The sequence below is a fragment of the Coturnix japonica genome, chromosome 2 (genome assembly GCF_054131305.1).
Source record: "Coturnix japonica strain WE chromosome 2, WE-NBRP24, whole genome shotgun sequence".
In the NCBI taxonomy this organism is placed as follows: Eukaryota; Metazoa; Chordata; class Aves; order Galliformes; family Phasianidae; genus Coturnix; species Coturnix japonica.
Genome location: NC_140664.1, coordinates 124,136,078 through 124,159,388, shown reverse-complemented (window position 1 = coordinate 124,159,388; position 23,311 = coordinate 124,136,078). Strand labels below are relative to the sequence as shown.

General features: G+C 43.4%; 2 protein-coding genes across 49 annotated transcripts in view; one reads left to right on the top strand and one right to left on the bottom strand.

Annotated features, from left to right (window-relative positions):
* Positions 1 to 8,905, top strand: part of ARHGAP21 (Rho GTPase activating protein 21) — a 74,001-nt gene extending 65,096 nt beyond the window's left edge. For 3 of the 6 annotated variants that reach the window (XM_015853294.3, XM_015853291.3, XM_015853295.3), the window contains 7 exons: positions 213 to 286; positions 393 to 482; positions 2,435 to 2,560; positions 2,750 to 2,791; positions 3,144 to 3,249; positions 5,011 to 5,042; positions 6,308 to 8,905. In XM_015853294.3, coding sequence (XP_015708780.2) covers positions 213 to 286; positions 393 to 482; positions 2,435 to 2,560; positions 2,750 to 2,791; positions 3,144 to 3,249; positions 5,011 to 5,042; positions 6,308 to 8,041 — 2,204 coding nt within the window. In that variant the 3' untranslated portion in view covers positions 8,042 to 8,905. Of the gene's footprint in view, positions 1 to 212; positions 287 to 392; positions 483 to 2,434; positions 2,561 to 2,749; positions 2,792 to 3,143; positions 3,250 to 3,886; positions 4,164 to 4,932; positions 5,043 to 6,307 lie in introns of all 6 variants that reach the window. The other 3 variants (XR_014943109.1, XR_014943111.1, XR_014943110.1) reach the window with 2 other exon arrangements.
* Positions 8,906 to 11,831: 2,926 nt separating this feature from the next.
* Positions 11,832 to 23,311, bottom strand: part of KIAA1217 (KIAA1217 ortholog) — a 325,153-nt gene continuing 313,673 nt past the window's right edge. For 22 of the 43 annotated variants that reach the window (XM_015853276.3, XM_085538721.1, XM_085538724.1 and 19 more), the window contains 5 exons: positions 22,973 to 23,119; positions 19,583 to 19,702; positions 14,653 to 16,332; positions 14,099 to 14,221; positions 11,832 to 13,417 (listed from right to left, as the gene is read on the bottom strand). In XM_015853276.3, the coding sequence (XP_015708762.2) occupies positions 12,923 to 13,417; positions 14,099 to 14,221; positions 14,653 to 16,332; positions 19,583 to 19,702; positions 22,973 to 23,119 (2,565 nt within the window). In that variant the 3' untranslated portion in view covers positions 11,832 to 12,922. Of the gene's footprint in view, positions 13,418 to 13,878; positions 14,222 to 14,652; positions 16,333 to 19,582; positions 19,703 to 22,972; positions 23,120 to 23,311 lie in introns of those variants that run through there. The other 21 variants (XM_085538733.1, XM_085538730.1, XM_085538734.1 and 18 more) reach the window with 4 other exon arrangements.

The window sequence follows — 23,311 nt, the reverse complement described above, 5'->3', positions numbered from 1 at the left end:
TCTCACAAAGATTTTAAGAAATGCAAGCATGAAAATCTTAGATATTAACATGAAACAAAAATCACTGACACTTGCAATTTCACTGTTAAAATGGTCTATGAAGGCTGTTTATTTTCTTCACTCTTACCTTACTGTTTTGGTATGCAGTATGTACCCATACTTACAGTTTCCAAAAGTCTTAGCTTTGTGATCAATTTCTGCTTTTTTAACAGACAAATATGCAGATTTTATAGATGCCAATAGAAAAGAAGATCCAGTTGAACGTTTGAAAACGCTGAAGAGACTGGTAAGCTGAAATCAGGCGTCTTGTGTAGTATAGGTATACCCTTGTAGGTATACTACAAAATAAGCATTAAACATTTAATATTCTGAGCAGTGATTGTTTCTTTCAGATTCATGATTTGCCTGAACATCATTATGAGACTCTCAAATTTCTTTCTGCACATCTCAAGACAGTAGCAGAGAACTCTGAAAAGAACAAGGTAACAGAAACAATAGCATAACGTGTTTTGCTTTGATCCCTTTCATTAAGGGCAAGTTTTAGTGCGTGATTATTTCTGTTGACTAAGTCTGTAGCTTCTTATTTTAGACGAGCTAAAAACCTCTGTGATGTTGGAAGATTTTTGGATTACATCCCGTTAAAGTACTCATGTTTAGTGTGTATTAAGCTTATTCAGACTGGTGCTAGTTGTTCTGTGAGGAACTGTTTGCATTCTAGATTTATCCCAACTCAGTAAACTTCATATAATCCGCTTAGACACCAGTAGGAGTGTCTGGCAGCTGGTTTAAACTGACAATTAATATGCCACATATTCTCAATATAAAGCCTAGATGAATGCATAGTTGACTTTGAAGATAGCATGAAAATGGGTCTCTAATAGCACTCTCTTGTAAAACAAGAACGTTTTTACGGCTCAGACTCCCATAAAATACAAGATCAGTCCTTACTTTTATTAGATTTTGGAATCTTTCAGAGTAAAAAGTTAGGGACAAATCTTAAGTGAATGCCTATGACCTAAATGAGCCAGCTGACAAGTTGCATCAGCTTTGTGTGAAGCCTACATTCCTGGACACTGAAATCAATTGAAGACTAGGATTTGCTGTAATAACTCAAATGTTTGACCTTTTAAATACTTTCAGTGGTTTTAAGATGGGGAAAAAAAAGCATGATGTGTAGGGTAGCAATCTTCTAATTAACACCTTTTGTCATTTCCACTGCTTGGGGACATGGCTTTTGTTTAGTGCTTCTATATATGCTATAATCTGACTGTAAGTGCAAATAACAGTATCCTTTTTTTTTCAGGGAGGCATAGATGAATGCAAAGCTGTGCAATATGGGTGTGCTTGTAGGTGCTCACATCAGGGCAGATGGCATGATGCCTTATTGCAGGGGAATACAGTAAAAAAACCAAAACACTGTGAAACAGATGAACTATGGTCAACTTTAGATGAGAATAGAAATTGCAGAATCATTAAGGTTATAGATGAACAAAATCCAGAACCTTTAGTGTAATTAAAGTTAACGTTTTAAGAGAGTAGTGAATGCCAGTAAGTCCAAAGCAAACATTTATCATTTTATGTTTCATTGTACTGCATAAGTATGGTTTTAATAATGTAAGTACTATAGAATACATAAGACTGGGCAAATGAGGTTGTATACTAGTATGATATGTCGAAGGCCACAGTTCACATCTAAGTGAGCAGCAGGGGCTTGGTTCATTCTCTTTGAAGCTTCCTTCTTGTGAGAACAAGAACATTCTCAGCCTATTCTGTCATAGCAGTAAGTGAGAAAAGGAGGCATGAATACAAGATTAGTATTTTGCTGCTGCTTTCTTGCCATTATTTGTCAGAAATGTAACTTCAGAAGGAAATTAAGTGGATGATTAATGTTGTGACATTACTGGACTTAACTCTGTCTGTGAGTAGTTGTATTGAAACTGTCATGTTGGATGCTGCACATTCTTAATAGCAAATGTGAACTGAATAAGCTCTTGGTCAGTAGGCATAACGTGCCATGTGTTTACTGTCTGAACTTTAGTGTATCATGTAAGTATTTTCAGGGTGAAACAAACAGGGAACTACCAATGTCTTTGATAAATTTTTCTTCCATTTTATTTAAAAAGTCAGTGTTTTTGAAGCAAAACAGGCTTTTCTTTTTCTGTCCTGGTGGATTTGTTCACTTTCTGTGGCTTAATGAAAGTTGAATTTTGAATTTCAGAATTGTTGAAGGCCTTCATTACATCTGTGCATGGAAAGATTTTATTGTAGTGTAACTTCTCACCTGAGTCAGTAATGTGTTTTTGAATAAATTTTATTTGTCCTTTTTTTAAAACGATTCTCAGATATGAATAGTGTTGTATTAAAATCTTGGTTTATATTATTGCATTTTCTCATTTACATCACATATGATATATGGAAATACTTCATTTCTTAGATGGAACCAAGAAACCTGGCAATAGTGTTTGGTCCAACGCTTGTGAGGACATCTGATGATAACATGACACACATGGTTACGCACATGCCAGACCAATATAAAATTGTAGAAACACTCATCCAAAAAGTAAGTGGGTGATTTTCATTACTTAAAGAGTAAGTTCATACACAGATCTGCTTTCTCTTTTTGGGCCGCTTTGGGTCTGGTATTTATCCTTTGAACTCCAGGCTATAATTTTTAGTCCATGTTTGATTGTTCCTCATTTGGCTTTTGTGTTTCTTGTGGAGTTTTCACCGTTTTTATTTTAAATTGTAGCATGACTGGTTTTTCACAGAAGATGATGCTGAAGAACCTCTTGTAAGTATTGTGGCATAAATATTTGCATTCTGATTACCTAAGTTTAGAAACTGCTTCTGCTTCCTCTAGAAAGTCCGTACTTCTTTTAATTACATCACTGTATAGTTTTCTCTTTTAAAAGTACCTTTTTAGCTCTCTAATCCTTGCAGTAATTTATTTATTAATTAAACAAAAAAGAAAAAAAGAAAAAAAGTAATGCATTTGTTCTAAAAGGCATAGATCCAAATAGGAAAATGAGAACTTATGAGGAAAGCGTGTCCTCAGGTGAATTATGCAATTTTCTAAATGCTTTTGAATCATAATGACTTATTTGTGAAACGATGATGAAGACATCTTTGTTTATTAACTATAGACAGCAGTGCAGGAGGAAAACACTGTAGAATCTCAGCCAGTGCCAAACATAGATCATTTACTCACCAACATTGGAAGAACGGGAGTGTCTCCTGGAGATGTATCAGGTAACAGCCTGGACAGTGCTAGTCTGTAGGCTAGAATAACCCACTCTGTTAACTCACTGTAACTCTTTCACTCTATTTTCTTTTACTAATAAATTCTTTTTCTCTTTTTTTAAAGATCATTAACACTTCTTAGAGATTTGAATTGTCGGTAATCATGCATGATATGTTAGAAAACTTTGTCTAACAATAGTATAATCATTAAAAGATGAGGTTTGCGCGTTCTGTTTTATTTATTCACAGTAGCTCATGCAGTCATCATCGTAAGGCGAAGCAGATACGCTGCTGTAAAGGGGTGTGTTGTGATGGCAGAAAGATTGATCTCCAATGGGGTTCTAATATTGCTCGTTAGGAATGCAAAAAATTATGTTTTCTTGTTACCTGGGGGTATGTTGCAGTATGTCTATACTAAAGCTGATTTCCTTCTGTTTATGAATGCCATCCTCTTGTGTGGCTAAGGACAAGCAATGCAGGCTCTTTTTTGGTGACTTTTTTCCCCCTTCCCTTCACTATACTATTGCACTAACCCAGCATGTTGTATCCCACAAATGCTCTCCCTTCGTCTCTAGCTTTTGTTTCAGTTTTCCAAGGGTTGCTCAGCACTTACTGAAGCAGTCACTTTATACTGATGTTGTAACAGGAGAAGTGGGAGGAGTCTATCACACGGTGATGTCATTAGTGGATTCTGTGATGTCACTGATGGACAGCTGGAACTGTAGGAAGAAGGAGGACTGTTGCCCACACTGTAGCTGCCTTGTCTGCAGAAACCCCCGTTTCTTGTAAATGGAAAACCAAAAAGTTGATCTGTGCTGTAAATTTTCTTTTAAGAGTATTTTAAACAGATCAATGCTACTTTTTAAAAGTTTTTCTGCTGTTTCTTGTTATCTCTGAAGCAGACCCTGAGGAGAAATAGCATGGTATGGTCTACCAGTCTTTCTAGTCATAAAGCATTAGCCATGTGTCAAAAAGGGGTGTGGCAGGGGGCTCAGCTCTTTCTTCCTAGGGAGCAAGTTCCTAAAGGTGGAACGCATCCAAGTTCATATTTTTTAGTTGCTGTGCTAGCCCCTTCCTACCCCCTTTATAATTGTATAATCTTGGGTTTTGCGAGACAGTGAAACTATGGTGTCCATTTTTCATTTCATAATAGCGCTTGTTATGGGAAATGTACAAAACTGGTGGCTGCTGAAATCTAGCTGATTTACAAAGAAAATCCCACCTCTACCTAGTCACAGGTGTAGGGAGATACATAATTGGGGTGTTTCACACAAAATGCAACTGAATTCCTGTAAAAACTCAAGTCTCCCAAAAAGAATACGGTTGCACGAACCACGATTTGTACATAGGGCAGTCAGCAGTGATAAGACATTCAATTTTGCTTTGTGTATCCTGAATCTCAGGAGAGTACACGCTACAATCCTGAAAATGTCTCTCAGCTGCGGTTTTGCAGGGGCTGTGTACCTAAAACATGGAATAAACATTAGTATTTCTGTTTTCTGTTTTTAGTTTAGAAGAACAGGGCTCCTTTGCCATTCCTATCATTGAGCTGGTTCTGCCTACAATTCACAGCATCTTTTCATGGCGGTGGCTTTCTGTGGTGCAGCTTGCATCTTTGTGAGCTCTGATTATTCACTCTGTTCTGGTTTTATTTGCTTCACATTTTGTTCTGTGCTTGTCTTTTTCCATAAGTCCAGCATTGTCTGTAGCAACAGAAAAAAAAGGAAAATTGCACGGAACTGAGCAGAATTGTTTTTAATTTTTCCACAGATTCAGCTACTAGTGACTCAACAAAATCTAAGGTAATGTATTCGCTGAAGTGGCATAGCTGTAACCTTCAGAGATTTGATGGATGCTTTATTAGAGTGCTTCTATGATGGTGTACTATAGAACTAGGTAGATTTTGCTTTTAATTAAGTGATAATGCCGTTTTCTTAGCAGCAGCTTATTCTCTAAAAAGGTACCTGGAATCACTTACAGGGTCCCTTCCATAATGAAATCCCAGGTGTTTTTGTTGGAAGTATTTCTGTGGTGATAACTGTTCCCCCACGTGTCCCTTTCTGGAGTGCTGCAGCAGTAGCAAATGGTCAAGATTTCAGGAACTTCATTGAGCATAAGTCCTTCATTGCTGGTCTGAGTCTTCCTGTCCTCAGCTCAGAGGGAGAGGCTGTCTGTCTGAACACGCACATCTGAGCCGTTCTTGGTGAGACCTTGGCACAGATGTCAGGTTTCAGTCCAGCTGTGTTCAAGGTCCCCTGATGTAAGCAATTGCCCTATGCCACCTGTTTTGCTGTTCTTGAATGCTTGCAGTGTGCAGACTACACTGGTCAGCAGTCAGAGACAAACGTGTCAGTTCTGGTAAATCTGGGAGGGAGTAGGAAAGGTGTTTGGATCTGAGGTGGCCAGGCAGCAGCATGGTCATTGTTGCTGAAATAGTTTTTAATGAATTTTACTAATCAGAATAAGCAGACTCATATTTTTTGCTTCTTTGTGATTCTACGGGCAGATGCCTTGAAGGGCAGGAAGAAATTTGTTTCTGTTAGTTTTCTTTAATTGCACCTAAATTTGGGTTTTATGTGGCTTTTATTGCATTCTTCCTATTGGATTGGTAGGATTTTAAAACTCAGAAACTGAGAGATGAAAAATCAACTGAAAAATAGTTTGAGAAATTCTCACACAGGAAGGGAGGTGGAGACTTGAATCCACACTGCTGGGACCTCATCTGCAAAGTACTTTCTGTTACAATCCAGTCTTGGAAAAGCCATCCTTGTTAATGGAGCCTGCTTTATTAGTCAGTCAAAAACTTAAGTAGCTGTGCTTAAAAACAAATCTTTGTTGAGTTGAAGGGGCTCAACAAGTGGGATTTCCAGGATGAAAATGGTCAGTGTGGCAGTATCACATCAACTGCGTGGCAAGGAAACATCTCCTGAATGAAGAGTATTTCCTGAACAGAGACAGACTTTCTGCTCTGAAGCTCAGGAGATGTTTTTAGAAGTCTTGTGCTAATGGCTATTTGTTGGTGTTTTTTAATCATGTCCTGTGTTTTGTTGTTGTTGTTTCTAAACAGGGTTCTTGGGGTTCTGGAAAGGATCAGTATAGTAAGGAACTGCTCGTGTCCTCCATTTTTGCGGCAGCTAGTCGCAAGCGGAAAAAAACAAAAGAGAAACCGCAACCGAGTAGCTCAGAAGATGAGTTGGATAATGTGTTTTCCAAGAAGGAGCTCGCAGAGCAGTCTCGGGGTGACGCAGCAAAAGAGGACACAGCTAAAGGGGAATATGAAAAAGAGCGAGATGCGGGGAGAAAACAGAGGATGTTTGTCCTGAAGGAAAAAGAGAACAGCAGTAAAAAAGATGTGAATGTTGTAAAGGATGAAAAGAAGTCGTTAAGGAAAGAGAGCGTCCTGTCAGAGGAACCTTCACTGCCTTACCTTGAAAAACGTACCAAATCACAAAGTCTCAGCTGCCAGCAAACTGTGCAGAAGGTTAACCCTAAAAAGCCCATTTCCCAGTCTTCTTCCCAAGTTGAAGAGACGGTGTCTGACTCTGGCACTATGCTTAGCACTTCCTCTCAGGCTTCCCAGCACACATACTTGTGCAAAAAGGTAGCCAGCCCTGAAATCAAACACAGTGAGTTTTTAGCAGCTGATGTCAGTTCCATCACCTCAGATTATTCAACGACTTCATCCTCTATATATATAACTGGCTTAGATGCCAGTATGCTGAGCCCTGAAGTGCAGTCGGTAACAGAAAGCAAGGGAGAAGATGCCGATGATGAGAGAAGCGAGTTGATCAGTGAAGGGCGTCCTGTGGAGACAGACAGTGAGAGTGACTTCCCTGTCTTTGCCACCAGCTCTGCTGCTGAAAGGCTGTCCAAGGGGAAAGTATCTGAAGTGTGTAAGAGCAGTCGGAGGAACTCTGAGGAAAGCGAAGTAAGTTGTACCGAGGGAAGTTCAACACCAAAGTTAGAGAGTCGCAGACTTTTTAGCTCACACAAACTGATTGAATGTGATACGCTGTCCAGGAGAAAATCTGCACGGCACAAAACGGACAGTGAGGGTTCTGGGGATGCGAAGAGTGAGAAGGACTTACCTGCTGTGACCAAAATGTTTGATATAATGAAAAAAGGAAGGTCGACAAGCAGTTTAGCTACATCAGCCAGAAGTGAGACTGACAAACAAGAACCTACCTGGAGATTAAAAATTACAGATAGGTTAAAGCTGCGGCTCAAATCGTCTGCAGATGACATGTTTGGAGTTGGGAATCAAAAGGCTAACTCTGCCGAGAAGGCGAAGAGGAAAAATATCAGGCGAAGGCATACGCTTGGAGGGCAGAGGGATTTTGATGAAATAAGTGTCCTGAATGTTTGGAAAGTTCAAGAGCCAAGTCAAAGTAGAGAGAGAGAATCTGAGCTTTCGGCTGTGAATCGTCTGAAGCCAAAATGTCCAGCCCAGGACCTCTCCATCTCAGAGTGGCTTGCACGAGAACGTTTACGCACTAGCACAACTGACCTTAATACGGGTGAAACTGGAAAGCCCAGACTTGAGAACACTAGCTTAGCAGATGCATCAAAAGTAGATCTGCCTCTGTCTGCTGAGATGCAAGCAGATGAAGGCAGTTCCTCCAGCAGCTTGACTTCAATCAGCAGAACACCACCTTCGGGACCATTTCAGCCGCCAGACCAGGTAAATGGTGAAAGTTATCAGAATATGAACAAAAACAACTTCAGCCCAGCAGTTGACGCCCATCCTCATAAGCTGTCTGGGACCCAAGTGGTAAGATCTCGATTCTACCAGTATCTTTGAAATGGGGAGAAATGTCCACTACAGCAATTCATTAACTTAACGTTACTCTTCCCAGTAACTGTGTGTATGTGTGTGTGTACATATATATATATATATTTTCTTGTACTGTTGTTGTTATGCAGCCTTCATTTGGGCTGGTTTCATCAATATGCTCTGTGGAACGTCTTCACAGTGCATTACCACAGCCAGAAGAACACTAAAGGTAAAGTGTGTGTATATATATACATATATATATATATATATATATATATATTTTAAGAAAAAAGTATATTTGATGGCTGCATACGAATGTTGGACAAAGCATCTGATGCAACAAGCTGTGTAGTGTATACATGGTTTTCTGACTGAGAGTTGGCCTGGCATTAGTATGCAGAAAAATTGTTCTTTTGGTTTAGTCACTAACAAGTGCCTCATCATAAACACATTTGGTTTCTTAGGGTGCCATATTGTTAAATTAGAGAAACTTACTACAAACAAACGAATGCATTTTACTGTTAACGAGTTTCATTACATTTTACAAATGTTAACACAGGTGGCTACAGAGCTTCCATTCCTTAGGCATTCCAGTAAATATTGGAGTTTTATATTTCCAGTTTTAATACAGATTTTGAGTTTTATGTGACTTGAATTTTTAATCTTTCTGTAAAATAAGTAACTTAAGTGTACATACTACATGTGTATCTTTTCTTCAGATACCAGATTTGATATAAATGTTGTAACATAGGCGTGTAGATAGTGGATACTGGATGGAACTGGTTTCTTTTATTGAGAATATAATTCTGCATGAAGACCTAATGAATCCAAACCTGTATCATGCCTGTGTGCATACCCACTTAAACACTGGAAATAAAATTGTTTTGGTGACTCTGTGTGTGGTGTGAGTTCGTTCTAATGACGGGTTTAAAAATGCCGTAGCGAGTTGCTTTGTGTTTAATCTGGCGTTTTTGGAACAATGAAGTACCATACCCACCATCTTCCCAATGTTCCCCAAGTCAGAAGAAGTGAATTGCTGCTGGCCAAAACAGTCTGTATGCTTATGGGCTTGGGACTTGGTATAGTTTTAACTATGAAGATGGGTTTGTGCCCTAAAATCCCTCTTGCGTGTCGCCTCTTCACCAGTTACATTTTTTTCTTCTATTTCCTTGTGCAACTACTTGAAAACAAAGCAGCTCCTCACTCCTTTGCCTGTTCCCTTCCCTTACTTCATGGCTGTTGTTACCAACTTGGCAGAGGATCGTACCTGTACTGATGTTAAACATCGCGAGCATAGAACAACTTGCTTGTACGCATGTCTCCCATCACTGAGAAGGAATGATAGCAGCCAGGAGGTGTATGTATAGATGAGGTTTCACACAGACTTCTTTTCCTTTCTAGAATGACTCTAACAGACCTGTGCTTTTATCTACTGTGTTACTGCTCCCATATCAAAATCTGTGGAAAAAAAAAAGCATTAGATCGAACAGAAGATCTGTGCACGTTCTCACCATGTGGTTATGTTGGGTCTCTGTACCTGTTACCAATTCACATAAAAGTGAACCATGTTCTTGTGGTCTTCTTACAAACTTAAAAAATGCCCGTTACTTCAGCACAGGCAGGAGAATGGTACAGTAGCAGCATTTGCATGAGATGCAGGGCAAAGTGCGTATGTTTAGTGAAATGGGACAGTCATCATTGTATTGGGTGCTTATGCTCCAGGACACGAATCTAAAGCCTTGTGGGCTCCGTGGTATCTTCTAGTGCTGCACTAGCAGAGCAGTTGGACTCATGGTAGGAATGTGAATGTGAGCAGAGCAGGCAGGTGGGCAGAGGATACGGACACTGGTGGGAGTGCAAGAAGGAGATTGTGGCAGTTTGGGCTGCAGCTCCCTTTGTCTTCCATGTAAAGCAGGTCTTGGAGGAAGTAGTCCGGCAGAAGCGGGGCCTGGAGAAACCTTTGATGTGAAGGGTCAACAGAGCCCAGTGTGGGGATACAAGGAGAGATCTGTCAGATAGCTCATGTGGAACTAAGACATGGCCACAGTCCAGACAGTTCAGCTACTTCTGTGGGGGCTGCAGTGTGGAAGGAAAATCTCCGCACATACAGTCTTTTCCCTGGCTGCAGCATGGGGAGGAGTCATCAACAGTGCTGATGATACGGAGCTGGGAGGAGTGGCTGACAAATTAGAAGGCTGTGCTGCCGTTCAGCGAGACCTGAACAAGGTGGAGAGTTGGCAGTGAGGAACCCGATGAGGTTCAACAAGAGCAAGTGTAGAGTCCTATACCTGGGGAGGAATAACCACATGCATCAGAGAGGGCTGACCTGCTGGAGAGGAGCTCTGTGGAGAAGGACCTGAGTGTTGTTTTGGGGAGCAGGCTGGCAGTGAGCAGCAGTGTGCCCTTATGGCCAAGGAGGCCAATGGTGTCCTAAGGTACATCAAAAAGAGCGTGGCCAGCAGGTTGAGGGAGGTGATCCTCCCCCTCCTCTCTGCCCTGGTGAGGCCACATCTGGAGTACTGTATCATGTTCTGGGCTCCTCGATTTCAGACAGGAATTTCTAGAGAGTCCAGTGGAGGGCAACAAAGATGATGAGGAACATGGAGCATCTCCCACATGAGAAAAAGCTGAGAGACCTGGGGCTGTTCAGCCTGGAGAAGACTGCGGAGGTTGGTATTAGTGCTTATACATACCTAATAATCGTCATCTACTGGCTTTGACTGTAGTAAAAAACCCATCTGGATGCCTACATGTGCAACCTGCTATAGGGAGCCTGTTTTAGGAGGCCGGACTTATTAGATGGTCGCCAGAGGTCCCTTTAAACCCCTTTGACTCCATGGTTCTGTGTAAACTCCCTGCTCATTCTGTATGGGAAGAAAGAGTTGTTTGAAATGTATCTTCACTTGCATAAAAGTCTGTGCTCTTGCTTCTAAAGCCATGTCATTGCACAGCCCTTATTTAGGTAGCAATCAAGCACTGAATTATGCCAACCTGGGCAAAGAAGGATGTGGTTGGACACAGCGGAGAGAGGAAAGGACTGACTGACAGCATGGAGCATTGTGCAAGTGGTGCCCAGAGCTTGAGTTTGCAGTCATAAGTCTAAGAAGCTGCTGCCTTAATTGCGTCACCTTACTGGTGAGTTTTGAAGCAGGTGGGGAGAGCTGCCACTCAGCAGGGAGTCAGATGGATTTGGGCCCTGAGCACCTGGAGGCCCACAGCTGTCCTGCAGAGGCTGGGAGATGGCTGGAGCCCAGCACCACACTCAGAGTGCTGTGAGTTGTGCTGCGCTTCGATTTGGCTTTGCAGCTCCTGGACAGTGCTGGGCTCTCAGCCTGCAGAAACGTCCCCTTCACAGGGGACCAGCACAAGCACTGCCAGAACACGAGTCTGTTCCTGTCGGTGATGTATGAGTTGATGTTTGCATACTGAGTTGTTCCCACTGCAAGGGATGCACCCTCTGAGGGCTCAGCCTTGAAATGAGTTTCAAGAAAACTCTTGCTCCCCTGTGTGGAACAAAGCAGAGCAGGGAGGTCAGACCATCCCTCATTTCATCAGTCCCAAGGCTCTGGTGCTCCCCTTTTTTCTTGCTGCCTTTTTAACCAACCCGGCAGCCGAGCAATTCACTCTTGTCTGGGTTAATTAAAAAGACTCCATTTTGAAATTGATCCTTACTTATGGCTTTAACCTGGGGAAAATCAGGGTAGGGTTTTTTTTGTTTGTTTGTTTTGTTTGTTTTTTTTCCTGGTAGTTTCCCTCTTTCTTTAAGGCAGACAAACAGCCCTGCTTGTGACCACCAGAAAAAATATTAGTGACAAAGTAGAAAACATAAGCATGCAGCCCTTTATTTCTGTAAAGATCTTTGCTTATCATAGTTCTGTATATTACATCAGGGTGTTTGTTATACAATAAATTTATTTACAAAACCATGAGCTCTGCAAACTTGCTGCTTTTCCTCCTGTGTGACCGTGACCCACCTGTTTCAGCCCTGCCCATAGATATTTTGAAAGCATGCATAAAAATTAACTTTGGTGTGGTCAAACTACGCCAAGTGCCCAGCCACATACAGCATTTATTTATTTATATCTATTTATAGGTATGTACAAAAAGTTTGCCAGTATACAGAACAGTACAGAAGTGTACATTTTAAAATCCACAATGCAGTACATCGATGGGTTACCAGGTCCCAGTAAAAGAAAGCTGAAGGAGGAGGGTGAATTTAGCTCAGAAAGAAAGAAAATAATCATCGGCAACTCCCTATGTGTGTCAAACTATTATTTGTGGGTTGTTTTCTCTGCTTGGTGAATTCTTAAATAGACTCTGAACGGCAGTGCAATAGGTTGAGTTGCCTCCTGTGCACTGAGACCAGTCTTGTTCTGTCTGTCTGTGGTGCAGAGGTTTACTGTCCAGCATACTGCTTTCAAATGTACATTATAGGATAATATCAAAATATTTTGGCAAAAAGATCTCGAAACGAACCGTGGCATTGGTTGACAAAAATAGAAATCTGTAACAAAGCTAAATAACACCAAAATAAAAGAGGAATATTTCAGTTTTACAGTTGTGTATAATCACACTGCAGTATATCTATCTCTGTTCATGTCTAGTCCCCGTAATGAAAAATAGCTTTATACAAAACCTCTTACTAAACGCCAGCCACACGTGTAGCCATGCTCAGCGCCCGGCTCACACCCACACACCACCACCATGAGGTGCCGCCTACAGAGGGAAAACGCTCTTCTATCATGACAACAGCAACAGGTTTACAAAAAAGCTTCACTCTACTCTAGTGTAGTAACTCAGTATTTAGCACATGGTTAGTATTAAGCCTCCAGCGATACAGCAAAATGGTTATGCTCCCTGGTTAGAACAGTGGCTGCAGGGAAGGAGTGGCAATCCAGCACGCAGCCTCTAGGCCGGCTCCTTGGCCGCGGGGGAGGCGGACTTGCCGGCATTTCCATTCTGCGCCTTGTAGCTGGTGAAGCTGGGAGTGTGGATGGTCCTGATGCTCTTCACACCTTGGTTCAGTGAGGTGGGAGAGGTGGAGGATGGGGGGGAGGTGGAGGAGGAAGGAGGGGGCGGGCGGCCGTTCTGAGTCTGCAGCGAGAAGGAGAGCTGGTGGCCCTTCGCGGCGTAGGGTGGGCTCTGGAACTTGGAGGAGCCATTAGCGACAGAGGGGATCAGGGAGGCCGAGTACGCCATGCGGCCTGCCTGGGGCCCGAGGAGGCCAGAGGGGGGCACGGAGGGCTTTGCGGATGGGGTAAGGGGGTTAGGGCCGTCACCGCTGGGAGCGGGGGCAGAGCTGCTTTTCCCAGAAGTGGGAGAAAAGGCAGGGATCTTAGAAGCAGGGAGGGTGGGGGAAGTAGCCTTATAGTCCCCACCAGCTTTCTTAGCACTTCCATTAGCCTGCAAATAAAGACGGCAGGAGACAGTTTGTCAGAAAGCCAGTAATACGACAAATCAACAGGACCTGGGAGAACAGCCCTACAGAGAGCAAGAGCTAACAGCTCAAGGCCTGAGATAAGTCTTGGCAGCCATGAAGGACTGGACCTGGTAGAAAACCCAAAGTACACAACAAAGAACGCAGAGATAGAGAGTGCACGGATAGGAGAAGGCGCGACCTACGGTTTATTACAGAGCATTCACTACGTGGCCATGCTCCGGGGTTATTCATGGGTGAGCAGACATGTCCGATGGGAGGGTTAATGTGCACCCCCAGAGCACCCCCAGGTTAGTGCCCGGGGCTCCGTGCAGGCCCGGTCGACCTAAGGAACCCGCATTGACCGAAGGGAAAGTAAACAGGTAGTTGACATCTCGACGTTACAGCTGAGTACCACGGGTTAACAAACAAAACGGAACGAAACAAAACCCAACAAAAAGCAGCAGGTGTTTTATTGCAGACAGGCATGCACAGGCATGTGAGAGATCAGTAGGTACGGGCATGCCCCCAGGCTCCAGGACGTCCAGTTAGGCCTCAACTCGACAGACAGGCATCCGTTATTTGGCACAGTCAGTCAGTCACTGCAGTTTTTAAATTAACAGACAACATTAAATGTCCATCCAAACACCGGGTTAGGGTAAAACTACCTGTCTGTACTGGCGCGGGTCCTGCAGCTTGTGCTGTTTGCCTGCTTTCTCCGTGCTTCCTTGTCTACTTTTTGCAGCCATGGGCACCGGCATCCGGCTCGTCTGCGAGGCAGCGCTGGGGCCCTGCGGAAATGGTGGGGGATGGGGGAAGAGAAGGGGAGCAGGTGGTCAGCAGCGCTGCGGGGCGGCCGCACGCCATGTGCCGACACAGCTGCAGAATGACATGCAGGGAGAGCACTGGAGCTTCACACCGCGGGTGTTAATGTCAGGAATCAAATGGAGAACACTGCTCAACTACTGATCAAACCGGATTTCATGTCAGTGATGCTCATCATTTCACACAGCGGGTTATTGGACCCAGCTCCCCTGCGTTTGCCCATCACCAAACAGCAGCAAAGTAAACCAACCCAATGTCTATTAGCTGTTAGACACCTCATGGGAGCCCAGACAAGCCACCTGAGAGGAAGCGAACAAATCACAAGACCCTCGTGTTTAATGGTGATTATTGCAGGTTTAGAAAGCAGCTGGAGATTCAATTTCTCGGACTAAGGTACCTTACGTGAAGTGGCTGGGACTGGCGGAGGGGGCTCTGTGCCACCACGGCTCTCATCCAGCACTACAAGCTCTCGGGGTGGGACCTCTGGTACTAGTGGGGCAGAGAAGGGGACAGTGCTTCCCTCAGAGCTGTGTGTGCTTTCGGGGATAACTTTGGGACTCATTTCACTGATGGTGTTTTCCAGCTGCTTTATGGTCTGCTCAAGGCTGTCTAGAGTTCGGTACGTGCTCTGCCGAATTTCATCAGTCCTAGATAGAGGCACGGCAGCGCCAGGAGGGGCCTCCTGCTTCCCTGTAGGACTCTTGTCAAGGTCCTCAGGCTGGGACCTGGTGATCTCAAACCTCTTGGCCTCCTTGTGCTGCTTTAGGGTCCCATCTTCTTCCTCCTCTTCGTAAACCACAACCTGCAAAGTTTTCTTCCCTGTCTTGGTTCCTGTACGTATTGCCTGTGTCAGAGCAGCCAGCTGCTTCTTGGGGAATTTAAACTTAAACTTTTTCTTAGAATCCTGCCTGCCTCCAAACTGATCGGTGGAGTCCAAGTTTGCTTCTGTGTGCAGCCCATACATCTGACTGTACTTGTTAAAGTTTGTCTTTGAGCTCTCCTGCTCTGCAGGAGCCCTGGTTTCTGTGGACTCCGAGGCAGAGTGGAGGTTAAACACGTACTGCTCGTTGAGACCGTGAGCCGCTGAATACTCTGCGATGGCTTTTCTGTCAATAAGCACTGGGGGCTCTTCCTTAGGCCTCTTAGAAATCTCACGTGCTTCATTTTCTTCCTCCTCCTCTTCCTCCTCTATTTTCTCCTCAGTCATCATTTTCTCTAGCTCTTCATCGCACTCCTCAAAAATGGTAGAAAGACGCTTATACGCTGACCTAATATCCATCGGTTCATCAAAAATGATGATGACGGGTTTTTTGTCCAGACACACCACTGGCTCTTCGCTGTCAGTGCTTTCTGGGATGCCTTTCTCCGATGCCACATCCTTCCGCGCATCAATGTTCACCGTTTGCACATCACCACCTTTCCGGCTGACTATGTCATGGACTTCACCACTTGAGAGGACCTGGACAGCTGTTTTGGTAATCATGAAGGCGATGTTTTCAGTGGGTGGGCTGTCTTCACTTGGAGAGCTAGCTGGAGACTCTGCCTCTTCAGTGCCATTGCTTCTGGCTGCTTTGGGTCTCAGCACAACCTGACCACAGCCACCTGCAGGAGCTTCTTGCTCGGGTGAGGAGAGGGCAGGCCCTGCAGCCTCCTGGGAAGGTCTCACCAGAGGGGCAACGCTGCTGACAGGGGCAGACCTGGCAGCACTCGGCACAGCTTCACCCTGCGGAGGGCCCTGGCAAGCATCTCGTGACAGTCCGTAGTTTGGGTTTGGCTTTCCATTTTCAACAGCTGGAAAATGGGATCCTAAAATATCTTGAGCCCCTCTTCGTTTGTCATCCTCTGGCAAACTGACACTGGGCAGGTTTGTGCTCATATTTTGGAGGTTTTTCTTAGAATAGTCTCTACTGTCTACAAACAAACCCTTGCTAAATGCAGAACTGTCATTCATTGAAAAGCCAATTTTACTGTCATTTGTGCTGGATGAATCAGAACCCAATTCTTCTTCAGTTTTCCCTTCCCTCTTCTCTTTAAGATGGTCACTATCTGTGGGAGATCCTGTTGTAGCCCCATACACCTAAGGGGGAAAGTCGGATTACTCAGTTATTCAGGGCTGTTACTTTTACAGGACTTTTTTTCCCCCAAAATTAATCATCATATTCTCAGGGGAAGCGCAGACTTCATGAACTCACCACTCAGTTCAGTGCTGCAGAGACATGCCTGAAGCTGCCATCTAACTCCTGAAATTCTTCAGGGCAGAATTCCAAATTCTGGCAGCACAGCAAGACGTTACTGTTCTGTGCTCATGTACTGCACTGTGTGCATGTGGCCAGCATGGGTTTTTGTTACCTACCGCTCCTGTTTTAACAAGACCTCCAGAATATGCAAAAGCTTTCTAGTTACCTTGTTTCCAACAGAGAACTACCTTGGCTCATTTACCTTCCAAGTTAAAGACAAAAGAAACAACCTGGTTTGTATAAGATTGAAGTTGAAAAGGTTCGAAGTATCAGACTACGTTCAGCTGGGACACATCAAAGGACGCTGGATCATAAGGGCTCACTGCAGCCAGCTCAGCAGAGAGCGAAACGACGGCCTGCCTACCTTCAAAAGTACATTTTCTCCTGGAAAAAGCTGGTTTTCAAATTACAGCATTTTGCTGCTTCTAGTGTTGCTCACGCCTGAGCCGTGCTGCATTGCTACAGTTAGGATGGCCACAATCTTAACATTTCTAAATCAGTACTGCAGCTTAAAAGCAGTCCTTCCCTCTGAATTACCAGAGGCAGCCTTCAGCATCCTTGGAAGTGCAGAATGGAACAACAACCTACATTCATTAATAAAAGCAACTCTGAACAGTATGCAGAGAGGTCATCCACTAGCTTAAAAGTAGTATGTCCCCAGCAATTAAATTTTAGGGATGCTTTTCCTTTGTTCTTAAATGAGGTCCTCTGGAGATGCTGTTTCATAATGTCAGGCTCCTTATTACTCCTAATATCATTTTTTGTTTGGTTTGTTAAGTGCTACTGACAGCTTAGGATAAACACCAATCATCGGGGTGAGGGTATGACCTAGGAGACACCACACCTGTGACCAAAGCAAGAGAGAAATCTACGCTCAAAGATGGTTCACCAGGAAGGAAACGAATCTGCCATCAGGTAACAGAAGGCAGTAAACCAAACAGCATTTCTGCTGACACTGCCTGAGCACAGAAACTGACTCTTAACACACATGTAGGATGAGTTATGATAGCATCAAGATGTGTTGGAAGATCAGCCAGGAGAGCCACTCTCTAAGCTGAGATAAATGAATGACGGTACCAAAATCCACAGGTTGGCTAATGCACAATAAAGCTGTGCAGCTGCTCCAAGGCCACCTTGAAAGCCCCACGTACTTCTGAATGAAGAGGAGTGATTGTACAAACCAACCACTAACAGCAAGGCATCAGTGTGCAGGACAAAGGTGCCTGTACTTTATGCCGAGAACTGGTGCCAGAACAAAACATGGCAGTCACCTCAGGCCCAGACTACCTACATGGTAAGTGCCTTCCAGTTCCATTACAAGCCAGAGCTCCCAGCATCACAAAAGGTAACAGCACTTGTTGCCTCTCAACACCCAGACTCAGTGTGTGAACTCCCATTTCTCCATACTTTTTTTTGTTAGCCAGTTGCACTTCTTGTTCCAAGCATCAGTGCAACATCTGAAGGTGTCATTGTACAATACACCTCATTTTAGGAAGGGCTGCCTTTCTAACAACAAAAGAGAAATGTAACAAAACTTATTTCCTTTATGAATTTATCATGACCACAAGGCTCCACATTTAAAGTGAATGTATCATTCTGTCACGTCAGATGACAAGAATACACTTTATAATTAACCTTAAATTCCTGTGTTCTCTGTTATTCCAATAAATGACAGGTTACAGCAACTGGCAGCAACTTTCGAAAAGATATTTGTGTTACAACATGCCTGGTGTCTTGAGAGGTAACCCAGGTTTTTGTGCAACAGTACAATCTTATTCTGACACCAGGACTAGCAAGGATAAATAGAGACATGTTCTTCCTTTTTTTCTCCATAACACGTAACACTCAACACAAAGCAGCTTTTCCTTTTAGATATCACCACGATCTTGTGCCCTCACCCAGCAAGCTGCTTGCCACTTTAGACCAAAACTGCTCTTAGAGCAGCTCTGGCAGCCTTACTGGAGGTCTCAGATATCAACAGCAGCGTTAGAGCTGCAATGCTCTGTACAGATGGGGCAGTTGGGTTCTTCTCTGCCTTTAGGACCTGTCAAAAGTCATTTTACCTTTCATCCCAATTTCTGTTAAGGGAGGATGAAATGCAATGCTACTTATAAATTCTTGAGGAGTTGCTAATGACGGAACAACACAAAAGGTATTACTGCTATTTCCAGTTTGCACACACTCACAAAAATGCACTACAAAGTTGAAATGCTGTGCTGAAAAGCTGCATTGTCTTCCCCACCACAGCAGTACTTCACTGCAAATTGGCATTTGGCTAACAAGCTGTCATGCCTGCATGACCACCTAAGCTCAACAACAATTCAACTAATTACACTTAAACTTGAAAAAGAAGTCTGCAAAGGCAGAAATACTTGTCCTATTTTTCATCCTACATGTCAGCCTCTCATTAACGCCAATAACTCAAACAGCAATCCCAGACATAGTGCAAAATTCATCCCAACTTGGCTGTGGACCCAGACACATGGCACCTCTTTTAAGTCCCATGAGTTAGTGTAGTGTCCAAGTGTGAATCTTGAGCCCTAAACATCACAAGGGCAAGTGTGAAGGGCAAATGTGGCCCATCCATCTTGTCTCTGTCTTTTAGCAAACCAAATGGGATTTCTGAATGTCTAGTAACTAATTCTACTGTGAAGAAATGAAGCAAAGTAAAGCAGAAATTCTCTACATTGGCTCTTGAGACTGAAAGGAACCACTAATTCTACTCAAAACAAGAATAAGACTTAAGAGAGATGCTTTTATCATCCATTGCCAGAGCAACACAGGAAGGATTTTCTGAGAAGTAAGAACACCTCTTCAGAGGAAATTGAGGGATCCTATTTTAACTTTGATTTCACAGTCTTAAAACTTCATGCATTCCTTGTGTAACTGCTGGTGAGACACATAATGTACATCGATACAAAATTCCATCTGAGCATTTCTGATCCATACTGGGATTAAAAGAAGGAAACCACTGGGCAGTTGTGGTTGGGGGTTAGAGAGAAGAGGACACAAGATATAAGATTAGTTTTGAAGTAAGGAAAGAAGGTTATGCCAAGACCGGGTGGCATGTTTACAAACGCCACTTGTTACCTTCTTTTCCTTGTGATGTATTAAAGTCCCAGGCCTTATGTCTTTAACATGTGTATCATTTCTGGATTGCTCAGCATGACTGTTTGAGTTTACATCCATAAAAGAGCACTTCTGGAAAGCCTAGGAAATAAATACTGCAGGTTATCAGGAGACCAAGTAGCTTTTACACAGAATTGTCTGGAGATAACCAACTACAAAAAGAGCATTTCTTTTTAACATTCACAACAGCTCACCTTACACAGTCAATAAATGAGTGAAGAAGGGAAGTAATACTTCTTCCTCACCCGCTGATGTCTACTCAGCTACCAGTTTTGTTGGCCTCATTGCACATAATGCAACACCTATATAATACCACTTGTTCCCATACAGCGTTATTAAAACTTTAGACTTGTCTCTACCACAGCCTTCATTAACGTTCCAGATGATAACAGTACCCTTCAGGTTCCTCCTGCTCTGGAAACAGTACAAAAGATGGGCTTGGGGACCACTGGCCTCCCACCATGTGCATCCCAGGACACAGCCAGGACTTTTCAACCTTTTTGCTGTCCCCTTTCCATTTCCTTTGGGTTTCTCCATCCATCTGGCTCACAGATCCAGATAAGCAGAACCATCACTGATGCATCTGCAGTCTTGGCTCCAAGCATTTGTGGGATTTCTGGAGGCCACTATTGGCACTGTCTGCCACCACTGAGATGCACAAGCCAGCCAGGGAATGGGGGGGGGGAGGGGGGGGAGTGCTTATGGGAGTTACACAACATGTGAAACACAAGGTTACACTACTATACAATATATTGAGGAAATCACTTAGTTCCTGGCAACTCACAAAATTAATAGCCTTGTTTACAGATTTGAATAAAAATATAAAATATAACAATGAAAAATTGTATTTCATGTGCTTATTGACTACTTATGCAAAATCAGATTATCAGTGATAATGAAAAAACCCAGTACAAAAATCATGGTGCAGAGTTGCTGCTGTTTTTCCATCACGTCCTGTTTGCATGTCTGTATTGAAGAGCGTAGCTCAGATGACAGAGAACTCAGAAGAAGTACTACTGCTCCTATAGTACAAGGTATAGGACTGTCCCCAGCTTATCGGTTTCTGAGACTAATGATGTGCTTTTGAGTCAGGCCTACCACTTACAAAGGCACCCCTAAGGTCCTTCAGACTTTAAGTGATGAAGAATCCACTATTTCCCTCTGTAATCTGCTTATGTATCACCTTTGCTCCTAAATATCTGTACCGGTGAATACATACAGCCTGTGCTTCTGCAGCTGATTAGTATTATGCTTCTTCTGTAAGTCTAAGAAGGTCCTTCTCATGAAACTACATCCACACTGTACTCTTCTGAACCTTCATACTCTTACTGCCCTTCCTAAACAGGCAATACATGGTCACTTAGTCATGGATGCAGTAGCTCAGTCTCCTCTTCCTGATCTTCTGTACACAGAGATAAAAACACTCCCTGTTCTCACATCTACACCCAAAGCAGACATTAACTCTGTGGCAAGAGCACTCCACCTGGGAGCTGCTGTCAACTTGTTACCGCAGCTCCAGCTCCTTTCCAATACACACAGTTATGGTCTGACCTGTGTTTGTTGTTCTTCAGGCAGACTGTATATTTCAGTGAATTAAATGTTTTACAGTCATCAACTGATTGTTATCATCTCCCTGCTCTCATACTTCAATAGTCTTAAATTGATTTGAACAGGAAAGATTTTAAACGTACCATCAGTGTCCTGGAAGCTGAGTCTACCGGGATGTGACTATAAACCCCTGCTTTGAGAGTAACACTTCCAGAGCCACACAGCTCTCAGTCCTTTTAAGATTCTTGGGGGGGGGAGGGCTTTGGCAAGAGTGTTTTGTATACTCAGTGGTGCCAGATTTTAATGTGAATGATATTTGATCAAATGACTAACAAAAATGTTTACAGATACACAATTCAGTTCAAGCACTTTAACCTGTTACCTCATCAAAGGGAGTCATTTCCTTTGACTGACTGGTGTTCCATTACATTGTGTTGATGAGCATAACTGTACACACCTGTCCTTCAGTTCTTCACTGACTGAATCCCAAACCTAGTTTTCCAGTTCTGCCTATAAGTGACATCAGACCAAGTCTGTAGCTCCTAGACTGAACAGTTTGACCTTTCCAAAACCTATATTCTGTCAACCCATTGACAGACCCGCTATTATAACCTGCTATTAATATATATATCCTGCTATTTTGATTATTGTTTAAAATGAACATTGCTTGTCCTCAAAACTAGCATTTAAACACTCAATCCCTTTGAGTTATCATGCCCATTTCTGTCCCTTAACAGCCCCGAGTCTCCCTTTCTAGAACCTTAAACTCTACTTCATGGCCATAAGAGGAAAGGCAGCTGGGCTGCTCTCCTGGAAATGGGAGACAACTGAACATCTTCACTGCTTGCAGCTCTCCTGTCACATTAGCTATTAACTAATAGTTAATTAGTGTTAACAGGGGACATGAGTAAGTCCCTGCACTTGCTCCTTGTGAACCAGCTCTTTTATGCGCTGGTGGCTGAGAGCTGAGCAGAAGGCAGGACACACTCATCAAATGGAAGAGTCATTGCTTGATATCAATGCTGAAAACACTCCCCAACAGCACCAAGAGCACCTTCTGGTGAGCAGCAGGGAACAACTCTTGCTCTGACAGTGCTCTGAGCCACCCCAAACATCAGAGGCTACAGCTGTTAAAGATAACTGCATCTCCTTTGCTCATGGGGACGTGGAAGAGGACAGAAGGTGTCCCAGGAGGCTGGAGCTCACTGACAGTAGCTGGAATAGTTGGTTGTTACTGCAGCATTGCCATCACTGAGCTAAGCCAGCCTATATGCTGTCAAGTGAAGGACCAGCAAGAGAACAGTCCTTCCATGCCACTGGAAAAGTAATACACCAGCTATAGAGCCTACAGAGCAGGGAACAGCAAATGTTTCAGTGTTCAAACACACCAAGAACCACTGGATCACAGCATTGTGAGATAAGCTTGCTAGAAGCACACTCCATATTCTCTCTACCCAAATGAAGGACTCTCAGCACCTTGTGTGTCTGGTACTGAGAACACTATGCCGGAAACCATACCAAAGAGATACTAGTATTTTACTTGACCAATATACATGTGTGTTGTGAAAGATTCCCCAGTGGCAACCTCTGCATTCTTGAGCACCCTCTCATTTCTACACCTCTTGAAAACAATTTGGGTGGTGCTTGCAAAATGTGCATAATCCAGTGAAATAAACTGGAACTGGGTGAGAAAGGCAGATCTGTTTTCCTTCATGTTCTGAGCTATAAGTTGTGCCAAGACTCTGGAAGTGTTACTGATTCCAAAACAGGCATACCTGTGCACGAGCAAACCAGAAGGCCTACCTGTAATTCTGCCATTATTTTATCTCCTTCCTCTTCTTCTTCATCTTTTACTGCAGATGCTACAGCAAGCCCTGTGTTTTGAGACAATGCCTGATCCTCTTTAGGGGCTTTGGGCTGCGTTGTTTGCCCAGCATCTTCACTGCATTCCTACAAGGGGATGAAAAAGCAGACAACCAATGTAATTGAGCCCTCCAGATGCAAATCAAACAGTAAATTCAGCTTTGAAATTCAGCTCCTACTCATAGGAGTAGGAGTAACAGCTTCCTCACTTGGGCTTCCCACTACTTCCTTCAGGAAGAAGGGATGGAGAAAGGAATACCAAAAAAACTAATCTGCAAC